The sequence below is a fragment of the Xenopus laevis genome, chromosome 8L, assembly GCF_017654675.1.
Source record: "Xenopus laevis strain J_2021 chromosome 8L, Xenopus_laevis_v10.1, whole genome shotgun sequence".
Taxonomy (NCBI): domain Eukaryota; kingdom Metazoa; phylum Chordata; class Amphibia; order Anura; family Pipidae; genus Xenopus; species Xenopus laevis.
In genome coordinates this window covers 38338615-38362055 of record NC_054385.1, presented here as the reverse complement: position 1 = coordinate 38362055, position 23441 = coordinate 38338615, and the positions used below count along the sequence as shown (strand labels likewise).

The window sequence follows — 23441 nt, the reverse complement described above, 5'->3', positions numbered from 1 at the left end:
AGAGGTCCTGTTTTATTATTACAAAGAAATAGGAAATCTTTTTTAAAATTCAGATTATTTGGATAAAATAGAATCTGTGGGAGACGACCTTTCCGTAGTTTGGAGCTTTCTGGATAATGGGTTTTTGGATGACGGATCCCATACCTGTACAAAAAAGCGAAGTCACAATGCACAGCCACCACAATGCACAGTGTGTTGCAAAACTCCCACGTGCACCATAGAGAAATAGGGCAGTCAAGAAAAATGGAAGCCGTCTTACACACCACACAGCCAAAGGCTGTTGCAGAATACATGCTCTGCTCCAATGCTGTCCTTTTACCTATAATGCCAGATTTATTAAGCAGCAGTAGCAGACCTGTCATTAAAAATGCTACATGACGTGACGTGACGTGACAGCCAAACAGTACACGTATGCAAACTCCTGTCTCTAGTTAGGGCGCAGACAGTATTTCATTAGGAATAAGCACATTGGGAACAGATCTCATGAGACTGTTTTGCATTTGGTTTTAAAAGAAGCTAGACCAGAAAGCTACTTTTTCCCCCCTTCATCCGTCTGTTCTAACAGAAATGTCCCTGAGAACATGCTCCATCTGTTTCCAACAAACTGGAAGGTGACTGCCTGGCAGCAGGTTGAATGCAATTTACCTACAGAACAGGGGTATTTGGTAAATAGTCAAATGATGACACGCGGTAAGATTGTTGGTTAAATCAGTGCTACTACAGGGCAAATATCCCAAGAATGGCATCTCACCTTGGCCTTCAAATAAGTTTCATGCTAGAAGCACCTGCAACAAAGTCTGTGAACTTAACTTCTATATACATTTTTATTCAACAGGAGCACAAATATTTTCTGCTTATTCTTATCATTATAACACTTATTTTTTTAGTTTATAGTTTAGTTTATTATAAAACACTTCCTCAATATTTCTGTTTTTCATTGTTTTGTTTTCATCTGTATCTGAGGATGCTTTGTTTAAACAGAGATAATGAGGACTTTATAAACAACCCGCACCTTCTCCCAGCCACCGTCTAAGTCTTAGGGACACACGGGGCCAAATTTACATAGTGGGCGCCCCTAGGCCAACTACTGTTCGTCACCCCTGTCCTCTCCAGGGGGACAGGAGCAATGGAGATTGGCGCACGGGAAATTTAAAAAATTATTGTATCTCCAGTGCACCCCCAGTGTTTTTGAACCAATGTGGGTATGGTTGGGCAGCGTGCTGCCCCCCCTAAAATCCTGCTGCCCTAGGCCCGGGCCTAGGTGGCCTTTCCACAAATCAGGGCCTGGAGACACACGCTCAGATTCAGGGAGATTTAGTCGCCCAGCAATAATTTGCCTCTTCTTCAGGGCGACTAATCTCCCCGAACTGCCTCCTGCCAGCTAGAATCTAAATCGACCGAAGTTTCCTTGTGAGGCGACTTTGGAAAAAGAAGTGCACCAATTGCCGGTGATTTACATTTTAGCCGGCGGGAGGCAATCAGAGATTAGTCGCCCCGGAGAAGAGGCTGGGCGACTAGTTAGGGCGCAGACAGTATTTCATTAGGAATAAGCACATTGGGAACAGATCTCATGAAACTGTTTTGCATTTGGTTTTAAAAGAAGCTAGACCAGAAAGCTACTTTTTTCCCCCCTTCATCCGTCTGTTCTAACAGAAATGTCCCTATGAACATGCTCCATCTGTTTCCAACAAACTGGAAGGCGACTGCATGGCAAAAAATTCAAATTTTAGCCGGCGGGAGGCAGTTCAGGGAGATTAGTCGCCCCCCGGAGAAGAGGCTAGGCGACTAAATCTCCCAGTAAAGAGAATTTATTTATGTATTTATGGACTTATTTGTTTAATAACTTTCAGCTCCTCCCACAGCGGCTCACAAGAGCCATATGGAAACTGAGAAGTCTTTTCCATGTTAAGTGCAATAAATAGCAAAAAAACATACAGTATATATCTCTTATTAAATAATGTATATTAGGCACAAGCCCTATATTTTTAACTTGTGTTGAAAGTATACTGCCCCTTTAAAGCAGCCTCTATAAATACATATTGTAATTAAAAAAAATGAAATAATACCGAACGATTTTGAAAGCAATTGTTTGCAACAGGAACTGGACAATAACATTCCAGACAAATTGTGAAATGTCCAAAGTCAATTTGTCTAAAGGCTGCTATAGAATGTAAGTTAATTTTTAAAAAGAGCTCTCCTAGATTCTTTTCGCTCTGTCTGCAGAGGGCAAACATTGCAGCACATCGGGCCGTTTAGGTTCCACAGAAGCTGCTCTAGACCCATTACCCCCCTATCCACACACAGTAGTCCTATCAGTGATCTGACAGAGATTGCATTTCATGCACGGTGCTACTGTCAGATCACTGTCAGAAACTTGGTACCCACTGAAGCAGCTGAGGGTTGCTGGTCTATCACCTCTAAACCCACGGCTGTGAGCTAACAGCACCGAGAAGGAGCCCTAAGTACGAGGCTTCTGCATAAAGAAATAAGCCCTAAGCCACTAGCTCTGCAACAACTCTCTAAGATTTTTTCTTAAAGGAGAATGAAAGCTCCAGTAGATGGGGAAACCAAATGTTAGGGCACCCCAAGGATTGTAATGACTTACTTGATATCCTGGGCTGGCGTTCCTGTTACCAGAAAACGGCACCGGCCTGAGGGAATTAGCAAAAGAGTTATCCTCTTCCTTGCTTTTTTCTTTACGGGGGAGCTCATGCACAGTAAACTTAAAAGCCAGACAAACAAAAATTCTGGGTTTTCCCCTCTACTAGACATGCGTTAGCCACTGGATTCTGAAGAAAGTAGAAGGGAGGAAGAGGATTGCTCACTTGCTAGTCCCGGGCTGATGAAGTATTCTGCTAACAGGAGCAGCGGCGATCCTGTGCATTTTGCCACCTGAGGCGGCCTTCATTCATTGCGCTCTCTGCTCTAGAAGAGCCGAATTTCTGGGTTGAAAAACGTAAATTCTGCTCTTAGTTACCAGAAGCTGCATTTTGTCTCAACTCGCCTCATTGATGGAGCACCCCTGAACAGGAGTACTGCCCTGGGTATTAGTTAATTCATTACAATCCTTGGGGGGGTGCCCTAACATTTGGCACCTCCATCGACTGGAGCATTCTCCTTCAAAGCATGTTCCTATGAAAATCCATAAGAATTTGTTAGTATTACTAGAGTTCAGAGTTATGGCACCTACATGTTTCTGGCCAGAAGTCCCCCGAATTTGCCTACTGCCCAGGAGTTATTACCTGACCCAACATTCACTCTGGGCTGCAGGCAGCACAGTTCTTTCACAAGTCAGAGTAATTTGTAATTAGCCTGGAAAGATCGCTTCACCTCCAGCCAAGCGTAAGAAAAGCATAGTTTCTTCTGCTCTCTGTCCCCCTTCCTGACAAGCAGGTACTGTTGGGCTGGGGTAACTTTGGGGGGACATTTGGCTTGGAAGATTTTGGTGCGACAACTCTCCAGTAATACTGACACTTTCCTATAAAAAGTATCACTTTAAACAACAGGTCATTTAAAGAGGTTGTTCACCTTTGATTTAGAGAGTCATATTCTGAGACAATTTGCATTTTTTTAATTTTTTATTTGTGCCTTTTGAGTTATTTTGGCTTTATATTCGTCAGTTTGCAATGTTTATCAATCTGGTTGCTAGGGTCCAAATTTCCCTAGTAACCATGCATTGATTTGAAGAAGAGGCTGGAATATGAATAGGAAAGAGCCCAAATAGAAAGGTGAGTAATAAAAAGAAGAAATAACAATTTATCTTTACAGAGCATTTGTTTTTAGATGGGGTCAGTGACCCCCTTTCGAAGTCAGAAGAAAAAGGCAAACAAATAAATAATGAAGACCAATTAAAAAGTTGCTTAGATTTGGCCATTCTATACCATACTAAAAGTTACCCTAAATGTGAACCACCCATTTAAGTGAAAAAAGTGCTCTGGGAAAAACTTTTCCTTTTACTTAGGGGCTGACCTCTTCTTCCATTTTGGGCGTGCTGTGTTTTTTTTTTTAGTAGGTTGAAAACAGGGCACCAAATCACCCCTCCTCGTAGCCTTGAACGTATCTGTGTATCCAGGATATCACTTCACAGGGGCTGCCATAATAGCTTGTCAGGAAATATACCTTCAATCTATGGTTTGGGTGCCACATTCACAGGATTTCAGTTAAAGCCCTTTGTGCTTTTAAACTTTAAAGGACAAAGAAAAGGTCAAATCACTAGGAGTACCATGTTGTGCCCCCCTTAGTGATTCTACAGATATGGGCTGTTTTTTCCTTCCAATAAGGAATAATTATATCTAAGTTTGACTCAAGTACAAGGTACTGGTTTATTATTACAGAGAAATTTTGGATTATTTGGATTAAATGGAGTCTACCTTCCCTTACGTCCAAGCTATCTGTATAATGGGTTTCCGGATAGCAGATCCCATACCTGTAGTTGCTTACCTGTTATCTAGACTGGTGCTCCTCTCCTAGAAAGAAGATGTTAGTGCCTTGCTGTGCAAGCAATATGCCAGGCTGGTGCATTCTTTGTAGAAGAGAAGAACCAGGGGAATTTTGAATTCTACATATTGAAGCTTCCTTATCTGTATAACATCAAATTACCATGAACCAGTGAAAGATAATGACTGCTCATTTAAACAATACTGCAAACGGAGATGCACCAATGTTTATGCTGATACGTTATGTAGACTTGCACTGCTTCTGCCCAGGCTTGAGACTTTTTGTTGTGCACATTACAGAACAGAGTGGTTTGCTAGGCTAAATAAAGACTTATTTTTACCCATAAAGTTTAGTTGGGAGGAAAATATTTGCCCAATATCCATTTTAAAAAATGAATTAAATCTGATTTTAGTAAAAAAAAAAAACCTGACAATGGGCAAACAATAGCTCTCCAGTGTGTCCTATAACAAGCGGGATGGTGGGAGTATAGAAAGAACCAGCACAGAAGCCTCAATATGCCACAGTGAAACTTAATACAAATATAAAACAAACAGCAGTGATTTTAGCCATATGCCCTGGCACACAGGGTTTACTGCAGGATTATAAAAAAATCCATTACACTGTGCTCTATGTTTATTAAATCTGTACAAATAGATTTTATGAGTTACAGTTTTTTTTGTACATTCAATAATATTTTTTTTGAATAAAAACAACACACTCATGCTGTGAATTACCGACAAACCCCCTGCTCTGATTGGCTGAATTCAACATGTGTCTGCAATCTGTATTGCACTATTGACAACATCATACAGTAGTTGAGCTTTGGGACCTGTTATGCAGAATGCTTCGGACTTAGGGTTTTTCCTGATAAGGGGTCATTTGGATCTTAATAGATTTTAAAAAATTACTTTACCTAGAAACTTAATGGATATTTAATTTGGTTACTAGGTTCCCCAATGGATTAAATAATGAGTATGATGTGACATGTTATTTTTGATTTGTTACTCATTATTTAATTCCTGATTCCTATGGTCTTAGGAAAGAGACTACAACATTGCATTTATATGTGGTTTTCTAGAAATTGGGTCTTAATCTAAGTATTGTACTTGAAATTAATAATGAGCTTTTAACAGCTTTACCAACATTGTATGTTGTTGAGGTCAGTATTCCTATTCATCCAATAAGATTTTATCTTCAGTGACATATGCCACTAATCATTCATTTATTTTGTAATAGTTCTTTGTATCTATTTTTTGTTTTATATACATTTGAGTACATACATATATATATATATATATATATATATATATATATATATATATATATATATATATATATATATATATATATATATATATATATACACACATATTTTCTTTATTCATTTTGTTAAGTTGTATTTTAGTCTCTTTTTGTACTTGGGTGTATTTAAATGGCTCCCACCAACCTCTAGTCCATTAAAGGTATACAAAAAAACATGGCACCCATTCTTTATATTATCTATACTTGACCTAACAAATCTTACCCGAGGTGTACTAAAATGGCACCCACTAAAGGTGCACCAAAATTATTTGAAACTTGGTGTATTTTTATATTTTGTGTACACCTGACTAAATACATTTACTAAAGGTGTATCAAAATGGCACCCAACTTTAAAGGTGCACAAAAATGGTACCTAATTAAAATTGGGTGTATCTTTTTATGACTAACACCTGACAAAATAAACCTACTAAAGGTGTACCAAAATGGCACCCATTGAAAGCTGGGTGTAGCTCTTCATTTTCTATAGTACCTACACCTGAGCTTATTAGACATAGGGGTTGGTTTATGTGGAGATCTCAGGGATTGGATCACTGGATAATTGATGTTGTGTTTTGATTGGTGCACAAATGTTTAAATACTGGTATTAAGCTCTGTACATTTAGCCTATGACTGTTTGTAACACGTAAGGCTGAGGACACAATAAATTATTTTACTTTGTTTTAACTAAGAAAGAAGATTGCCTTCATTTGGGTGCCTGCTCCACATTTGTTTTCGGTTGTCCGCTCCCCATGCTAAGGGCTCAGGGCGGTGCACCTTGGGATACTTCCCTGATGAGTAAAGCTGGCCATAGATGTTGAGATTTTTAAAAGATCAGATCCTCATCGTGAGACCAAAACAAAGGGGAGCTGCCTGCTTGGCCCTGCAAACATAGATAGATTGCACTGGGACCGACAAAGATTTTTTGACCTGGCCGATCAATTTCCTGACAGATGTCGGCCGAAAAATCGTAAGATGTACGATCGTTCGAATCCCACTAACCGCACGATAATTTCGAGGGATTGGTCGGACTTCCCTAAAATCGGTCGTTCGGCAAGAAGAATCGTCGCGTCTATGGGGAGCTTTACAATTCTTATTATTATCTTCATAAATTGTCTGCTAAAACATCATTCAAAAGGATTGCATTGCCTCCAATAAGGGTTAATTATATCTTAGATCAAGTACAAGGTTCAGATTTATTATTGCAGAGAAAAAGGAAGTTTCAAAAAATTTCAAATTATTTGATTAAAATATATTCTATGGGAGACAGCCTTCCCATAATTCTGAGCTTTCTGAATAATGGATCCTACACCTGTTACCTGTGTTTATGTTCTTGGAAACATAAGGGAGACTCTGCAGCCTAAAAGCCAAGGCTGGAGGGGGTTATTCCTCACCAAAATGGTCAGTACTTGTAAATTTTATTTAAAAAAAGCAAGTTAATTGGGGTGAAGCTGATGAAATAATTAATAATGATAATTAAATATGTCTAGAGAGCATCAACTTATCAAAGAACAGAAAAAAAACCCTGCTAGGAAACACATTTCAGGGACGATACATCATTATCAAGTGTATAAAAGTATAGGCTTATATATTAGTGCCGTGGTAATTCTATACATAGCCTTTAGTGTGAATTTCCAGGTACAGGATCCGGTAGCTAAATAATATTAGTGCACTAATTAAAATATACCTTTAAGAAAATATTTGTGAAAAATAATTATTAAAGACAAAAAATGTAAACATCACTGGGGTGAGGCAGGCACTCTCCCAATGATTACAGTAGATCCCTGGGCCATTGCTCCCTTTTGCTGAAAAATGGACCAACCCAGGGTATGTTCCTAACAGGGCCATGCTACCATCATTGTTTTCCAATGCCCCATGGGCATGCTTAGTATAGCAAATTTCCTATTTTAATTATAATGCACACATGCATGAAACGGGCAGGTATATTGTGAATGCATGGGATCCCATATAGTTGAATGGGCCATTGACAGGGGCGTAACTACAGAGGAAGCAGAGCCCCTGCGGCTGCAGGGGGGCCCAGGAGGTACAGCAATTGATGAGCAATTTCAACATATATTGGTAAAACAGGACAAACACTGGATATGTTGGGGGCCCTAAAATTAATTTGCTGTAGGGCCCAGCAACATCTAGTTACGCCACTGGCCATTGATAAAAGGCCACAGATGATGGCACGGCACTGTTAGAAGTATACCTCAGGCTGGGGCATTTTTCAGCAAAAAGGGAACAAGGTTAGTGATTATTAACCCTGTGGGGTGCAGATTGCTGGAACTGCACCCCTCCAACCCCAGTGATTTTCCAGCGACAAATCTCCTCTTCTTTGGGGCAACAATCTCCTCAAACTGCCTTCCCCCTACCCTCCGGCACGCGGCACTTCGTTTTCCGGAGTCGCCAGAAGTTGTCTCACTAAAGATCTACAATGTCACTTTAAGATACTTTATGTGCCCTTCTTTTTTTCTTGTTATTTGCACATCAAACATGAACTGATGGTAAGTCCATAACAGGTATGTTGTGCCGGTTAAAGTATACACTGTAATAAACACAAGTGCATTTAGCAATAACAATACAAGGTGTACAGTCAGAGTGAATTGGGGTTGTTGTCTCACATAGGAGAAAACCAGCAAGAGTTAAAAACAAAGGCAGGCACAGAAATCAGACCTTGTAAATAATTGAAAACATTTAGCAGACTAGCATGTTATAGCCAGGCGCTGATTACACTGATAAATCGTTTTAACCTTTTTCTCTAAAAAGTGAACAGTGAACATGGCAGCCGCCTCTAGGAAGCACTCAGAATCTACAATGGGATAGGGCCTGCAGAAACCCAAGGCTTTGGTTTCCTATCCATTACAGGCAGCAGCAGCCTCCCCCAACAAAGTCCTTATTAAGGCCACAGAGGAAGTGTGATTGTAGGGAGGGGAACACCTCGAAAAACCAAACCAGCTGCCTGATTAAGATACTGCAACAGATGTACAAAGACAGTTACTGTGCCTGTGCGCTGGGAATACGCCACATTCAGTCGGAGATCCTAAGTATAAATCAAAGGAGCAGGTGGCCTAGAGAAGCATGTTTTGCCAACAGCCATAAAGGGTGAAGAATTAACAAATGTGCTGGTAAAAGTGAATGATATCTTATCAGCCATTCATGTGTAAGTTGATGTCATGGCATTTGAAAGAGGTGGTTGCATCAGTCCTGAAATGTCTATAAAGGTGCCTTGTTAAAGCTCCAGTGCAAGTAGGTTTTGGTAGCACAGGAGGTTAGTTCCAGAGGTGTGAATGACATCAGAAATCATGGAGCTCCATATACCTGCCTGGTCATGCCACGAGCCCCATTTCTCAACAAGACCGACTAGTTTCACAGTCTAGACCCCCAGATATCAATGTGTATACATTATATATGTGTTGCATTAACCCTTCACTGCATGATGTCTGGAGCCTGTAGAAATAGGTCATTAGGAAAATTCTTGATGGGGAATCTGCAACCTATGCCATACTGCCATGCTGTGGAACACTTTCAAAGTGCAGCCCATTCAAGCCTACTGATACTTGAGACCCCCTCAAGGAAAAAAAATTAGATTTCACAGCTACTGTCAGGTACCTATGACTTCTATCCATTAGCTCAACTATGACATACGGTATATTTCAAGTAGGGGTGCACACAATCCACTATTTTGGATTTGGCCGAACCCCTGACTCCTTCAAGAGAGAAAACCAGCGAACCAAATCCCGAATCCTAATTTGCATATGCATTTATAGGTCCCTGGTAAGGCCTCATCTGGAGTATGCAGTGCAGTTTTAGACTCCAATCCTTAAGAGGGATATAAATGAGCTGGAGCGAGTGCAGAGACTAAGTGCAACTAAATTGGTTAGAGGGATGGAAGACAAATTATGAGGGTAGATTGTTGGGGTTGTTTTCTATGGGAAAAAAGGCGCTTCCTTTCTATACACACACACACTCACTCTCGTATATATATATATATATATATATATATATATATATATATATAAACATGTATATACGGGACTTGTTATCCAGAATGCTTGGGACCTGGGGTTTTCTGGATAACGGATCTGTAAACCTTAAGGGTAGGACTAAACTAACAATTCTGGCATGATCCAACGCGCTGCGACAAAACGCATGCTACAAAAGTAAGGTAAGAGATAGAATTGTCGCATCGTTGATCCGACGCGTCACGACTGCCGGATGCAGACGCTGCGTCTGACAGTTGTGTCGCGTCAGATCAATGCTGCGACGACATGCGACAATTCTATTACTTACCTTATTTTTGTCACATGCGTTTTGTCGCAGCGCATCAGATTGCGATGAAAACGCTTGTGGAGTCCTACCCTAAGTCTACTAGAAAATCATGTAAAGATTAAAGGAGAAGGAAAGTCGTTTACCACTTGGGGTGCCAAATGTTAGGCACCTCCAAGTGAATGTATTTACTTACCTGAAACCCCGGGCCAATGCTCCTATCAGCAGAAAACTGCACCAGCCAGGGGTTATTCCAGCGAGCACCACAGACCACTTCTCTTCCGGCTTCTTCTTTCTTCAAATTTCCCGGGGCAGACGCATGTGCAGTAGAATTAAAAAGCCGACTTTTTAGTTAAAGTTCGGCTTTTCACTCTAATGCGCATGTGCAGCCGTGAGAAGAAAGAAGAAGCAGGAAGAAGATCGCTTTGCGGTGCTCACTGGAATAACCCCGGGCCAGTGCAGTTTTCTGCTGATAGGAGCACCAGCCCGAGGTTTCAGGTAAGTAAATACACTCACTTGGGGGTGCCTAACATTTGGCACCCCCAAGTGGTAAACGATTTTCCTTCTCCTTTAAATAAACCCAATAGGCTGGTTTTGCTTCCAATAAGGATTCATTACAACTTACTTTGGATCACATACAAGATACTGTTTAATTATTACAGAGAAAATGTAAATAATTTTAAAATATTTAGATTATTTGGATAAAGTGAAGTCTATGGCAGACGTCCTTCCTGTAGTTTCAGGGACATAACTGCGACACTATTAAAATTTACATTTCAGGGTTGTTGTTTTTTTGAACTTTGCCTTGCTGTGTTTTTCCTATCAACGTGCAGAAAAATCAGAACAGTAGCAGTAAAGAGGTTGAGTTGGTATCTTACTTTCTGGTTGCTAAGATCACTATCTCAAGCAACCAGATAGCATCAAAGGTTTTACTTCAGAGACATGTAGAATAATAATAGAATAAATGTATATAATTAAAAAAAAAACATAACGAAAGAGTAAACAAGTACAAAGGTGTTTACATGCATATGCAACAGACATAAAGATTAACTTTCCGTTTATGCTCAGTTTGAAGGTTTCCATCCAAAAAAGTTCTATATCTGTCTCTAGTAATGTAGCTAATGCACTAGCACTTACTATCGCTATATTAATTGCATTGTTTCTGATTTCCAGCCATAACACAGACTGCTGCTTTAAGAGTGTTAATTTATGGAAAGGCATTTAATCACTAAATGTCTGGGAAGATTATAGAGCCCAACGCAGGTATACACACCAGTCCCTAGTGAATGAATAAGAATAAAGAGCTCAGGTTTCACTTATTACTATAGTATGGCGGGGGAGGAAGGTGCCCTCGTGCACAGTGTATTTTCAGATAATGGAAAGGAACCATCTGCCTACTGAGAGCAGATGGCATCACATCACATAAATAAATATATTTTGGCTTAATGGTTTCACTGAAAGGGACACCGAGCGGGTAACCAATCTTATTAAACAATGCAGTCTAATTAGGGAGGACAGGATTAATCTGCAACGTGTTTGTGTGTAATCCCAGATTTGGGAAGGGGGAAGCAACATGTGCCTCTGAAAACTGCTGAAGATATAGGATGACACACACAGATATAGGATGGATCACACACTGCAGGAAGATGTAGTATAAATACTACTGCATGACTGCAAACTCTTTCTGGGTTGGTTGGTAGAGATAATTGCACTCTGTCCCACACACAGTGGACCCTACATAAAATCTGTTGTATGCAAGCTTGGAAAATTTAATTACCAATATAAATTTACTTCCTGACTCTGGCTGCACATCAATTACTATAGTAGCTTTGGGGAAAGTAGTATCCAGGTTGGGGCTGTAGCTGTGGTATAGCAGGTATAGTAGGGAGAGATGGTGCCTATAGTAGCAGGGGGATAATATTCTCTGGGAAGGGACTGTGACTGTGGGTTAGCAGGTATAGTAGGGAGAGACGGTGTCTATAGTAGCTATGGGGAGAATAGTCTCTGGGAAGGGACTGCTATTGTGGCATAGCAAGTATATTAGGGAGAGATGGTGCCTATAGTAACAGTGGGATAATAGTCTCTGGGAAGGGAGTGTGACTGTGGGATAGCAGGTATAGTAGGGAGAGATGGTGCCTATAGTAACAGTGGGATAATAGTCTCTGGGAAGGGAGTGTGACTGTGGGATAGCAGGTATAGTAGGGAGAGATGGTGTCTATAGTAACAGTGGGATAAAAGTCTCTGGGAAGGGAGTGTGACTGTGGGACAGCAGGTATAGTAGGGAGAGATGGTGCCTATAATAACAGTGGGATAATAGTCTCTGGGAAGGGACTGTGACTGTGGGATAGCAGGTATAGTAGGGAGAGATGGTGCCTATAGTAACAGTTGGATAATAGTCTCTGGGAAGGGAGTGTGACTGTGGGATAGCAGGTATAGTAGGGAGAGATGGTACCTATAGTAACAGAGGGATAAAAGTCTCTGGGAAGGGAGTGTGACTGTGGGATAGCAGGTATAGTAGGGGGAGACATTGTCTATAGTAGCAGAGGGATAATAGTCTCTGGGAAAGGCTGTGGGATAACAGATAAAATAGGGAGAATTGATGCTATAGTAGTAATGATGCTTATATTGTTGTTGAAGTATACTTTCAATAATTTTGCACAGCTCTGTTAGTAGCTGATTTTGTTACAGAAGTCAGAAGCTTCAAAGGCAGACACATATTGGTTTCAATGGTAATTATATTTACAAATAACTTTCAAACCATCAAAATGTTTCATTCATGTATATTTATTTCTATCATAAGACAAAATGTTATTTTTGGGTGCATGTTCCTATTAAAGGGGCAGTATAACCCCCCCTTGTATAGCAAGAGTTCTGAAGGGGCTTGTATTGACTCTATTTTTTGGCTATTGGTTTAATTAGCATAAACAATGTTTATTTCTTGAGCTAAACAGGGAAACGATAGGGAAAGTCTGCAGTTGGGACAGGCCTGTCCTACTGTATTTATAAACTGTATAGAGGTATCTGAGCATCAGAAAGAGGTGGGAGATACATGTTGCTATCAGTGCCCGTTGGTAATTTGGTATAGGACTAAAAATTGTGTTATCAGTAAGTGATGACAGAAAGGTGTCTTGTGTGCCAGGTACTGAATGTGCTCCTTGCAATCTTGGATATAGGAAACAACTCAGATGCCATAGACATATAGTCAGAGAATATACCCTCGAGCACCCCCTGATACTTGCCTAGAGTTGCTGTGTGTAGCTCATGTCTCTGTAATGATCAGTGTAAGGGGTAATAGTTAAAGCCTTGACTGCACTGGGTTGCTAAACACACTACCAATAGCTGATGCCAATAAGTTCTCTGTGCTTATATATGTCCAGTGGATGCCTATAGATGCTCCATACAGCTGATGTCAATCAATAAAGCCTGCTGGGTGTCTATATACCCAAAACTATGTTCTCCCAGGCCTGTGATCATCGGCTGAAACCTAAAAGGACCATGTGGTCGGTGAGCTTTTGCTAAGTTGCACAGGGAGTCCGCTTGTAGTGCTACACAGGGGTAGTAGGACTGATGCCAGAAAGAGAGAAGGAGCAAGTGCTGTGAGAAGTTGTAGGGGCAGCAGGAGCACTTACCTGTCTTGAAGTCCATGCCTTGTCCCTTGGTGCCGCCGTCCATCTCCTCCTGGAGCATCACATACAGGATCCCGAATGAGTTTTGGATGCCGAAGATGGAGCCGCTGCACCAGGTGGCCGCCAGCACTACGACCCAGCCGAAGCCTCCGTCGGGCACCCGACCCCTGACATCTTCCTCTCGCTTCCCTGGCACTGGCACCTCGGCTGACACCGCAACCCCTTCCGGGGCTCCCCCGAGCAGGCTGTCCCGCATCCCCTGCTCTTCCCCCGGCGGCAGGTTCTCGTCCTCCTCTGCTTCTTCTTCCATCGCTTGGCTCTCCTCCTCCTCCCCACTGCTCCCTCCCTTGGTCCCCTCCCCGGACCCTCCCATCCCTCCCGCCCCACTCTACCTGCTCCCCTCTTTTTGCCTACACTTTCCTTCCAGACGCACTTTGCGCTGCGTTTCCGATGCAGAAGTTAGCGCGCAGCGGCGTTATATCAGCCCCAGACAGTCAAGGAGGGAGCCGCCGACTCCCACACGCTGGACTGTAAGTGCGCACACTGCTCGCTACACTTGCACTGCTTCCTGTACAGCCCACATGTCTATTGCACGTGGGGAATCTGCCTCCTTTCTACTGCGCTCTCTGCTCCCCACAATCCCCAGCGCTTTCAACTCCCTGCACCCCTTAATAACCCCCTCTCTATGCACTCACTGCTCCCACTAATAACCTGCATTCATATGTATTCGCTGCACTCTGAATATCCTGCAGTAACCAGCCCCTAACTTCTATATCATTCCCTGCACCTCCACCCACCAACTCTGTGCACTCTCTGCACCTCCACCCACCAACACAATGCACTCACATGCACCCACTCTGCACTATGTACTGTCCTGCCCAACTACTACTGCAATGCACCCCAATATCAAGCAAAAGCATGCTTCCCCAACTAACCTGCAGTATTGCACCCAGTGCACCCCAGACCACATAAAGTATATTTCATATGGTCACTGCATCCTGCATATGTTCTACAATCTCTCTTTTCTCTGATCAATCTATGGATTGCACAGTGCACCCTAACACAGTGCACCCTAAAAGCTCTTCCCTAGTCACACATGACAAGTCTTTTGGGTCCTGATGAACCAACAGCATAGCACCTGGACTGGGAGTCAAAATAGGCCCTGCCATTCCAAGTACACAGAGGCCCAAACAGCCCCCTACCAGCCCAGACAGCCCCCTACAGTGTCCGACTGGCCCGGCGGGAAACCGGGAAAAAACCCGGTGGGCCCCGACCCTCGTGGGCCCCCGCCGGGCCAGAACCCTTTCCAATCGCGGAAAAAAAATTTCTGGCGATGCGCAGCGCCGCCTGCGCATGCGCGCCAAACGGCGCTGTTGCGCATGCGCACCGAAACACGCTGTTGCGCATGTGCGCCGAGCGCCGGTGTTGCTGGCCCGACAGCAGTCCCGTGGGCCCCCGGCCCCCCAGTCCGAACCTGGCCCCCTACCAGCCCAGACAGCCCCCTACCAGCCCACTTAATAGCCATTTTCTATGGTATCTTACAGCAGCCCCTCTGGCATTTGTCAGAACCCACAGATTGCCAGTCCGGGCCTGGCAGCCAGCCTCTTTGTAGGATATTAGGGGTTACCCAGCATTACTAAATACTGAATTTCAGTACACTACAACTAGGGTTGCCACCTGGTCGGTATTTTACCGGCCTGGTCGGTAAAAATTATGCTTAATGCCAATGTTATTAATAGGAAAAAAAGGGCAACGATATAGGAAGGCTGGTCTTTTTTTTTTTTTAGAAAAGGTGGCAGCCCTAACTACAACTAATAGGCTCAATACCCTGTCACTTACACCCTACCTACCCCATGACAATTGCCCTTCCCAGCTAACAGTATATATGGTAATAGCACCCTGAGCACTGTCTGTACCTGGCACCCGGAAGCAGGAATTTGCATTACTAACCCTGACACCTAAAACCATAAATATTTTATAACCACATGATGATTAGCACCCAGCACAGTTTATAAGCTCCAGCAACACAATGGTTGGCAACCCTGCAATGTAATAACCCTTCTGCACACACAAACACCCATTGCTATCCTGTGTGCATGCATGAGATATAACGCTCTTGCTGCAGGGCATATAACACACCTTTCCATCCATGCAGTTGCATAACATGTTCCCGTGCATGGATTTTCCAGTCGTTTATTCTATTTAAAGACAGACCCATGATTATAATGTATTCATTGCATATAGGCTTGCCACTTTAAATACCGGCCTTCCTATATATTTATCTTTTTTCCCTATTTATAACATTGGGATCAGCCATCATTTTTACCGGCCAGGCAGGTAAAACACCGGCCAGGTGGCAACCCTGTGCTCCTGTTGGGGGGGGGGGGTAATGCAGTTGTGTATAATGTATCATTTCTTTCCAGCTGGGGGTGAAGGCAATGTTCCCTCTAAGATGTGCACCACCCATGAGGCCAGAGCACACAACAAATTGTGGTGCACACAAAGACATTTTGTATTGATTCTGACCCGAACACGCTCAAATAAAAACGTGCGCACAAAATTTTTTTTTTGCACATAGCCAAGAAGGAATTAGAGAGAACATTGGGTGAAGGGGGCCAGTTTTTGTTTTAAGAGGCTATTAATTGCAGAACTTATAGAAATATCTTTTGGGGCAGAGTAAGCTTGCCTAGATCTTCATTATAATCTATGGAGATGGGTGTGGGGTGCACCTCTGGGCCATGCCTGTTGTCACACTGCTGTGGCTGGGCATACTGTAGCAGTATAGGAAGTTGTGTATGAGTTGCAGCATTGTTCTGTTTACATTCTGTAGGGCAGGGGAGGGCTGTCTGCAGCACAACATGCACATGCGGCTGGGAGCCAGACTGCACACGTGGGAAGCAGGGGAGGTGCTGTCATTGTGAGTCTATCAGCGGCCAGACACTAGTGCACAGCAGCACTGGCGCAGCCTGAACAGTTTGTTCTTCTGCACACACACCAGAGGGAGGTTACCCATTTCCAAATAACACGTGCTGATCCCAAGGCACAGCCAGAAGGTTCCACTCATAATTCCACATTCAAGCCTTGATTCTGGCACGATAAGGAGCACATTGTACTACTGAGCCCTCGCCAGGGCTTTCCGCAGAGCTCTTCAGTTCTGTGAGCATGAATGACTGCGACTGTGTGATCCTGTCTGGGTAGGAAAAACCATCTCCTTCTCTAAAATAACCTAGAACGGACATTTATTTCTAATGGGGACATTTGTCTTCCTGGAAAAGCCACATCACACTTGATTTCATATTTATTCAAATAATAAGACGCCTAGGAGGGATTCCAAGGGGAGATCATAAATATTATCTGTGCAGTTTCCTAAAAAGCCAAGCCATTTCCCTCCCTGCTTGCGTCCCTGAATATCGGAAATCACTGCGGGAGCATTGCAGCTTTTTACACTCATCCCTGTGGAATAGGAATTCTGGCATTAATGATTGTAGCAAGAATACCCCCTCACACACACACACAACATGTATGTGTTGGTGTTCACCTTCTAAGTGGGGCTAAACTGCAAATGCCAGCATAGGGTTTTGGTCTTGTAATATATTTTAATGATGCTGGCTCCATTTTAGTAGTCTAGCAGACAGATACCCCTTCTATGCTGCCAGGTGTTATTCCATGAAGGAAAACAAACAGGCTTTTTATTTTAATAAACCAAGTGGTTTAATTTTATTCATTCCAATTCTTAAGCTGCCTGCAAGGGTGCAACTCTATGGGCAGCCCAATACGTGTAGGGTGCAGTGGCATAACTAGATGTTACTGGCACCCATAGCAAATTTGATTTGGGGCCCCAAAACATTTGTAAGCTGACCAGTGTTTTTTGGGTGTACCAAGATATATTGGAATTGCTCATTAATTAGGGCCTTACTGGGTCCTCTTTACTCCTAGGCCCCCATACATCCACATGGTATGCTTCCATTGATTGCTAAGCAGTTTTTATCCATCTCAATAAGTCCGTTCTTACCAAAGCTTGTTTGGGTCCTAAAATGGGGTCCCAGTTACATCTGCACGTCTATTAGCTCCCTGTATAGGTAAGGGGCGAGACAATGTTTCTAAAACTGCACTGCTGGTTCTCACCATGAGTTTATGATAGCTGTAGCCAGCTGTGACTAGTTGGGAAAAGATCACTCACTTCTGGACAGGGCTCAGCATCTAACAGATAAACAGGTAATTAAGCAATATGTAAAGGTACAAGCAATCCATTGCATGGACCAGTCTTCCCCAGACCCAGAGTGCGAAATTGAAATAATGGGTCTCACTAATACTGAACTAGGATTTGATACAATTTTGGATGGTTTTTTTTCCCCTTTATGTGCTTACATGTGCCAAACAGTACACTGCATTTGTATTGCACTATACAACGAAGGAGAAAACGGGAATAAAAAGAAGCCAGATTGGTAATGGATCCCTTTAACCCCTTCATAGAGGAGGACATGGCAAGTACAGGGTCTTCTGCCTCGTAATGCTTAATCATAACAAATAAAAAATTACAAGGTTTACAGCAAGCACTGTATGGTGAACAGCATTTAGCAGTTTAACTAAGTAGGTCCCAGATACACCTGGTCTGTCTTTTTTGAGGTAAGCCAAATTTTGAATCTGACATAAAACTTTTGACATTTTTAGTATTAACATGTATTTATAGAGCGCAAAGATATTCCATACTGTTGTACAATAAATGGGTTTATTCAATGAACCTACTTACATATCGACCAATAGAAGCCGTGAAGTAGGCCCTGCCAAAAAGAGCTTACAATCCAACAACTTGGTTTCCATACTGTGGGGCTCAATTTACCTAGGTAAGCCCACAACAGCGGAGGGGTATCAGACTAAAGGAAAATTAGGCTGAAATTGGGATGAATTATCTTAATTCCTCAGTTATGGGATGGTGTTGTCTATGGGAATTCTAAGTATCCAGTGTCCTATTGATATCTAGGTTCCAAGGTATGATTCTGTTCTGAAGGTGCTATATACTGTGGCAAGACTAATACTCCACTCAAATGTGCTGCAAAGAATGGAGCCTTTATTTTCTTATCTGAAAAATGGAGATAGGTGAGGTAAGGTGAAGCAATTCTTAAATGCCGTTACTTTTTTGTCTTTAATCTGAATAGGGCTCAGGTGTCAACTGCCAAGTGTATGCCCTTCTTGAAAAGAATGTGGTCATTGTCTCTTTAATGCTGTCTCTTCATGAAGACAGCATTAAAGACATCTGTACAAAGGACGGCTAATGGGTAACCGCAGTGCAGTTTAGCAGCAGTATGTAACTAGCACACATTTACTCCAGGGGGATAAACTAGTGACCACAGCTACCTTGGGCACAGTGAACCTACAGGGCACAGGCTACAACCTGCATCCCCAGAGTCCATGATGTAATGCAGAGCCATTAGGCAATGATGTCATCATCATGCCAGTACTTGGGCTCTCTAAAATAGCAGTAATTGCCTGTCAGAATCTGAACAAAGACGCATGGACTGAGGGCACACATTACTTGCTTTCAAGTTATTATAATGATAATGAGACGAATGAAAGGTTCTGGAGCTAAAGTGCAACTAAAATGTAAAAAAATACAAATTCAATTAACACAATGAAAAAAAAAACAGATTTTATTTATTTTACAGAATGAACAGCATGCCTAAAGATCTGCCTCCTCACCAAAGCTAGGAAAAACGGTCTTATAGGCTGAACAATATTATAGTCTCTTCTACAGAATATTATAAAAAAAATGCTGTACTGCATGGGTGGGGTTAAATCGGAAATAATGTGTAAGGGGTCCAAATAAGAAAATAATAAAGCAAAATGTACATGTCTTGGAACATGAATACTACAGGAACAGCTTTTGCACAACTATAAATACCATCATACTTTCACAATTCCTTACTGCTACTATAGGCAACATCTCTCCCTACTATACCTGCTATCCCACAGTCACAGTCCCTTCCCAGAGAATATTATCCCACTGTTACTATAGGCACCATCTCTCCATACTATACCTGCTATCCCACAGTCCCTTCCCAGATACTTTTATCCCCACTGTTACTATAGGCACCATCTCTCCCTACTATACCTGTTATCCCACAGCCACAGTCCCTTCCCAGAGACTGTTATACCCCTGTTACTATAGGCACCATCTCTCCCTACTATCCCCCTCCACCATCCGCACGGCCCCCTGCCACAAATCCCCCTGAGTGTTGAGCATAGTAACCGATTGCAACCAATCAGATATTTGCTTTTCAAAAAGATCTGCTTTAAAAGAATGCCTTTAAAAAAATAATTTAAACATAATTTAAACCGAGTAAGATTGTTTTGCCTCCAGCAAGGATTAATTCTATCAAGTACACCCTACTGTTTTGTTATAACAGAGAAAAAGGAAATCACTTTTTGAAATTAGAGTTATTTGATTAAAATGGAGTCTATTAGAGATGGCCTTCTCATAACTTGAAGCTTTCTGGATAACGGGTTTCCAGATAAAGGATCTGATACCTGTAGTACAAAGGCAGTATTTCAGTTCCTGTCCTGATACAATTTAAAAAAATGCAGAACTTCTGAGATGTTTTGAATTTGAAACTGCAACTCATGGAGGGAACATTTCCTTGAATGTCACACTTCATTAGGATTTTGTCAGCTACCGGACAATTGTCAGCAACTTGGACAACTGCTCAGAATTGTGTTCTTTTCTGCACTAGGTACAGGGGTTAGTCCTTCTATCCAGAAAAAAAAAGAATAATATATATATGTTAACCAGTTATCTGGTTAATTAAAAAGATATACAAAGGGAACCCTACTTATCTGCAATGGTGTTCGAAAACAAGGCTTAAAATACTTTCTCACATAGGAATACTGTAACCCTGAGACTCTAAAAAGAGATTGTAAACAGTGTGTCTCTCTGTATTTCCCAGGTGTGTCATAGGAAGAGCAGCTTTACACAAACTGCGTTCTATTTTTCTATTGTCCCTTACTACTCTCAACTGCTTTCTCACATGTATCATACAGAAGGTTGTAATTAAAGGGGAACTAAAATGTAATCCACTGTATAAGGCAGTTATCTCTAACGTCATGCCTATGCAAAGGGAGCGCACACCAATGAATTTGACCTAACTGTCCATCAAAATCTGAATGAAAAGAGACCAATTGCTGAGAGGGGGGATAGTGAAGAGGGTTTTTAGAAATGGAATTGATTATAATGAGAAAGTTCCAGTGGTGCAACTACAGAGGAAGCGACTGAAATGTGTCAGGTGTGGTAATACTGCGTGCTCTCTTTCCAACTGTGAGAAAAAAAAGCTTTTTTAACGAAGATTGGTGCTCCATTCCTTATCTTTTGTGTACAGAGGAAGCAGACCCCGATATCATGCGAGGGCTGGGACCGCAAGGCCTGCTTCTTCTGTAGTTGTTGTAGTCCCTGAAATTTCACACACCCCTGCAAACTATCAGCAGCAGACAGCTGTGCGGCAGCATGAGCAGGCGAGGGGAGGCAGTGGGTAGGTTGCTGTTACGCTGGGCTGCCCTAAGATTTTATATTATATTTGCATTTCCTTGATTAAATATATAACAATAAAAGCCACGTTTCGGGCTATTCCAGCCCTTTATCAAGCCTTGATAAAGGGCTGGAATAGCCGGGAACTTTACTTTGCTTGTGGCACGAATAAATATTTGATTCACCGGAGTGCTGCTGCATTTATTGTTGTATTGTGGATATACACCTTTGCAGAGAGGAACACAGCTGTGCACCCGATGCTTCAGCAAGCGACATAGTGTGGCACTATTATTGACTTTATTACCCTTGATTAAATGTAATACTTATTTGTAACTGAGATTTTACAGTTTTTATGTGTTCAGTATTGGTGGAATAATGGATGGCAAACAGTGTCAGACTGCGGGTATGACTACACTGCCCCCGCCCCCCAGTTTCAGCTCCTCTCCGATGGCCCCTCAACCCAGGCACAACCCACTGACCTTGATGGCAAAGGTAAGGTACCAGGACATGGTGAGGAGATCAGTAGGGTGGGGGGCATGTTTCTAGTCTTTCTAGGGAAACAACAATACTATACTGTACTTGATGCTAATATTACCAGTAGGGAAGAAAGGAGATAGGATGGGCAGAATTTATTCCCATAAAATTGGCAACCCTAGTGTCCATGTGAACCTGGGATATGTCATGTTCCTGGGTGTGAATTAAATATGATTTTTTCCCCTTTACTTACTGGGGAGTTCACCATTATCTAGTAGCGTAGACTAAGGATGCACCGAATTCAGGATTTAGTTTGGGATTCTGCCTTTTTCAGCAGGATTTGGCTGAATCCAAGTGCCTGGCCGAAGCAAATCTGATTCCTTAAACTCACGTGACTTTTCATCATAAAAACAAGGAAGTTAAAAATGTTTTAACCCTTGCCCTATTTTGCATATGCAAGTTAGAGTTTGGATTTGGGTCGGGATTCAGGCCAAATCTTTTATGAAGAATTCAGGATTCAGACATATCCCAAGATAGTGAATTCAGTACAATCCCTAGTGTAGATTGATGTATTCTAAAACTGGCCATACTCCAGCCACCTGTCCAGGCCAAGTTGGCAGCCTATTAGCCTGTGTACGGTGCCATTCCAACAAATATCTGGCTGAAAGTCTTCTCCCAACAACTCTGCATATCAGGTGAATCGAATGTGTTCCACTATGCTACATTGCAATTTCTTATTTTGCCCTCTCTGCATATATATTTATCTCCCTGCTGTGCTGACCCAATTGTCAGAGTCGGTAACTGTGAGGCCCCATTGTTATTGCTATTATAATATTTTAGTCATTATCTTCCTGTGCTCTAATTTTTCTTTCAGAAATCCAAACTGCTGCCCAGTTGTTAAGGTCAGTGACCGTAACAATAAGATATTAATTTCAATTCCAAAACAAAGAGCCACAGAACAAAGAAACAGCACAATAAAGTAATACATAAAGGAAATGTGATTTTTTTTCATTAACTAAAAGCATTAACGTTTCGACTCATGGTCTGGAGCCTTGGTGATGGTGATGCACTCTGACAAAGGCACCAGACCATGAGCCGAAACGTTAATGCTTTTATATAATAAAATGTGGTAAATAAAATTTAAATCAAGTGATTAACTGAAGTGCGTGAGACCACGGCTTTCATATATATATATATATATATATATATATATATATATATATATATATATATATATATTAACTTTGGGGAGCTGCCTCAGCTGCTCAGAGATTATCTTGAAACACTGATATTTTGTATGATTTATCCACAGGATGATCACATCGTATTCACTTTCACACCTCAGACAGCATCCAACCCAAATATTAACCTGACCTGTGAAGTAATCTTAGTCTGCATGAGTCCCTGTGCAACTTATGGATAACTGTGGCCTTTGTATCCTCACAAGTAAAACTGAAAACACATCCCGCCATTGAGCAGAACAGAGAATTTAATAGCTGGTTCTGCTAAAAATTTGTGCATGTGAAAAATGCATTCTCAGCCTAGCCAAATAAAAATACAGTGTATCTATTATCTATCTATCAAACACCTAACTCTTTATCTGTTTATCATCTATCTCTCATTTATTTATCTATCTGGTATCTATATATCTATCATCTATCTAGATAACTATAAGCTATTGGGTAGTGCAGAATGTGCTTCTGACAACAGATAACCCGCAAGTTTGTAACAAATTAGTAAGACGCTCAAGAAACAAAACTGTAACAAATTTGGAAGGAATGTGAGATATCCACACCCCTAGCCTATTGAAACAAGCAAAC

At 41.9% G+C, this 23441-nt stretch overlaps 1 protein-coding gene and 1 long non-coding RNA gene across 2 annotated transcripts in view; one reads left to right on the top strand and one right to left on the bottom strand.

The window, feature by feature from the left end:
• Positions 1-14021, bottom strand: part of slc16a2.L (solute carrier family 16, member 2 (thyroid hormone transporter) L homeolog) — a 106279-nt gene extending 92258 nt beyond the window's left edge. Inside the window, exon 1 of the mRNA XM_018229811.2 lies at positions 13635-14021. Within this exon, the coding sequence (XP_018085300.1) occupies positions 13635-14004 (370 nt within the window). The 5' untranslated portion in view covers positions 14005-14021. The remainder of the gene's footprint in view (positions 1-13634) is intronic.
• A 7123-nt stretch (positions 14022-21144) lies between these two features.
• On the top strand, positions 21145-23208 carry LOC121397369. Its single transcript, XR_005963623.1, has 3 exons — positions 21145-21639; positions 22496-22523; positions 22934-23208. It is a non-coding gene; the product is annotated as an uncharacterized LOC121397369 (long non-coding RNA).
• Positions 23209-23441: the final 233 nt, after the last annotated feature.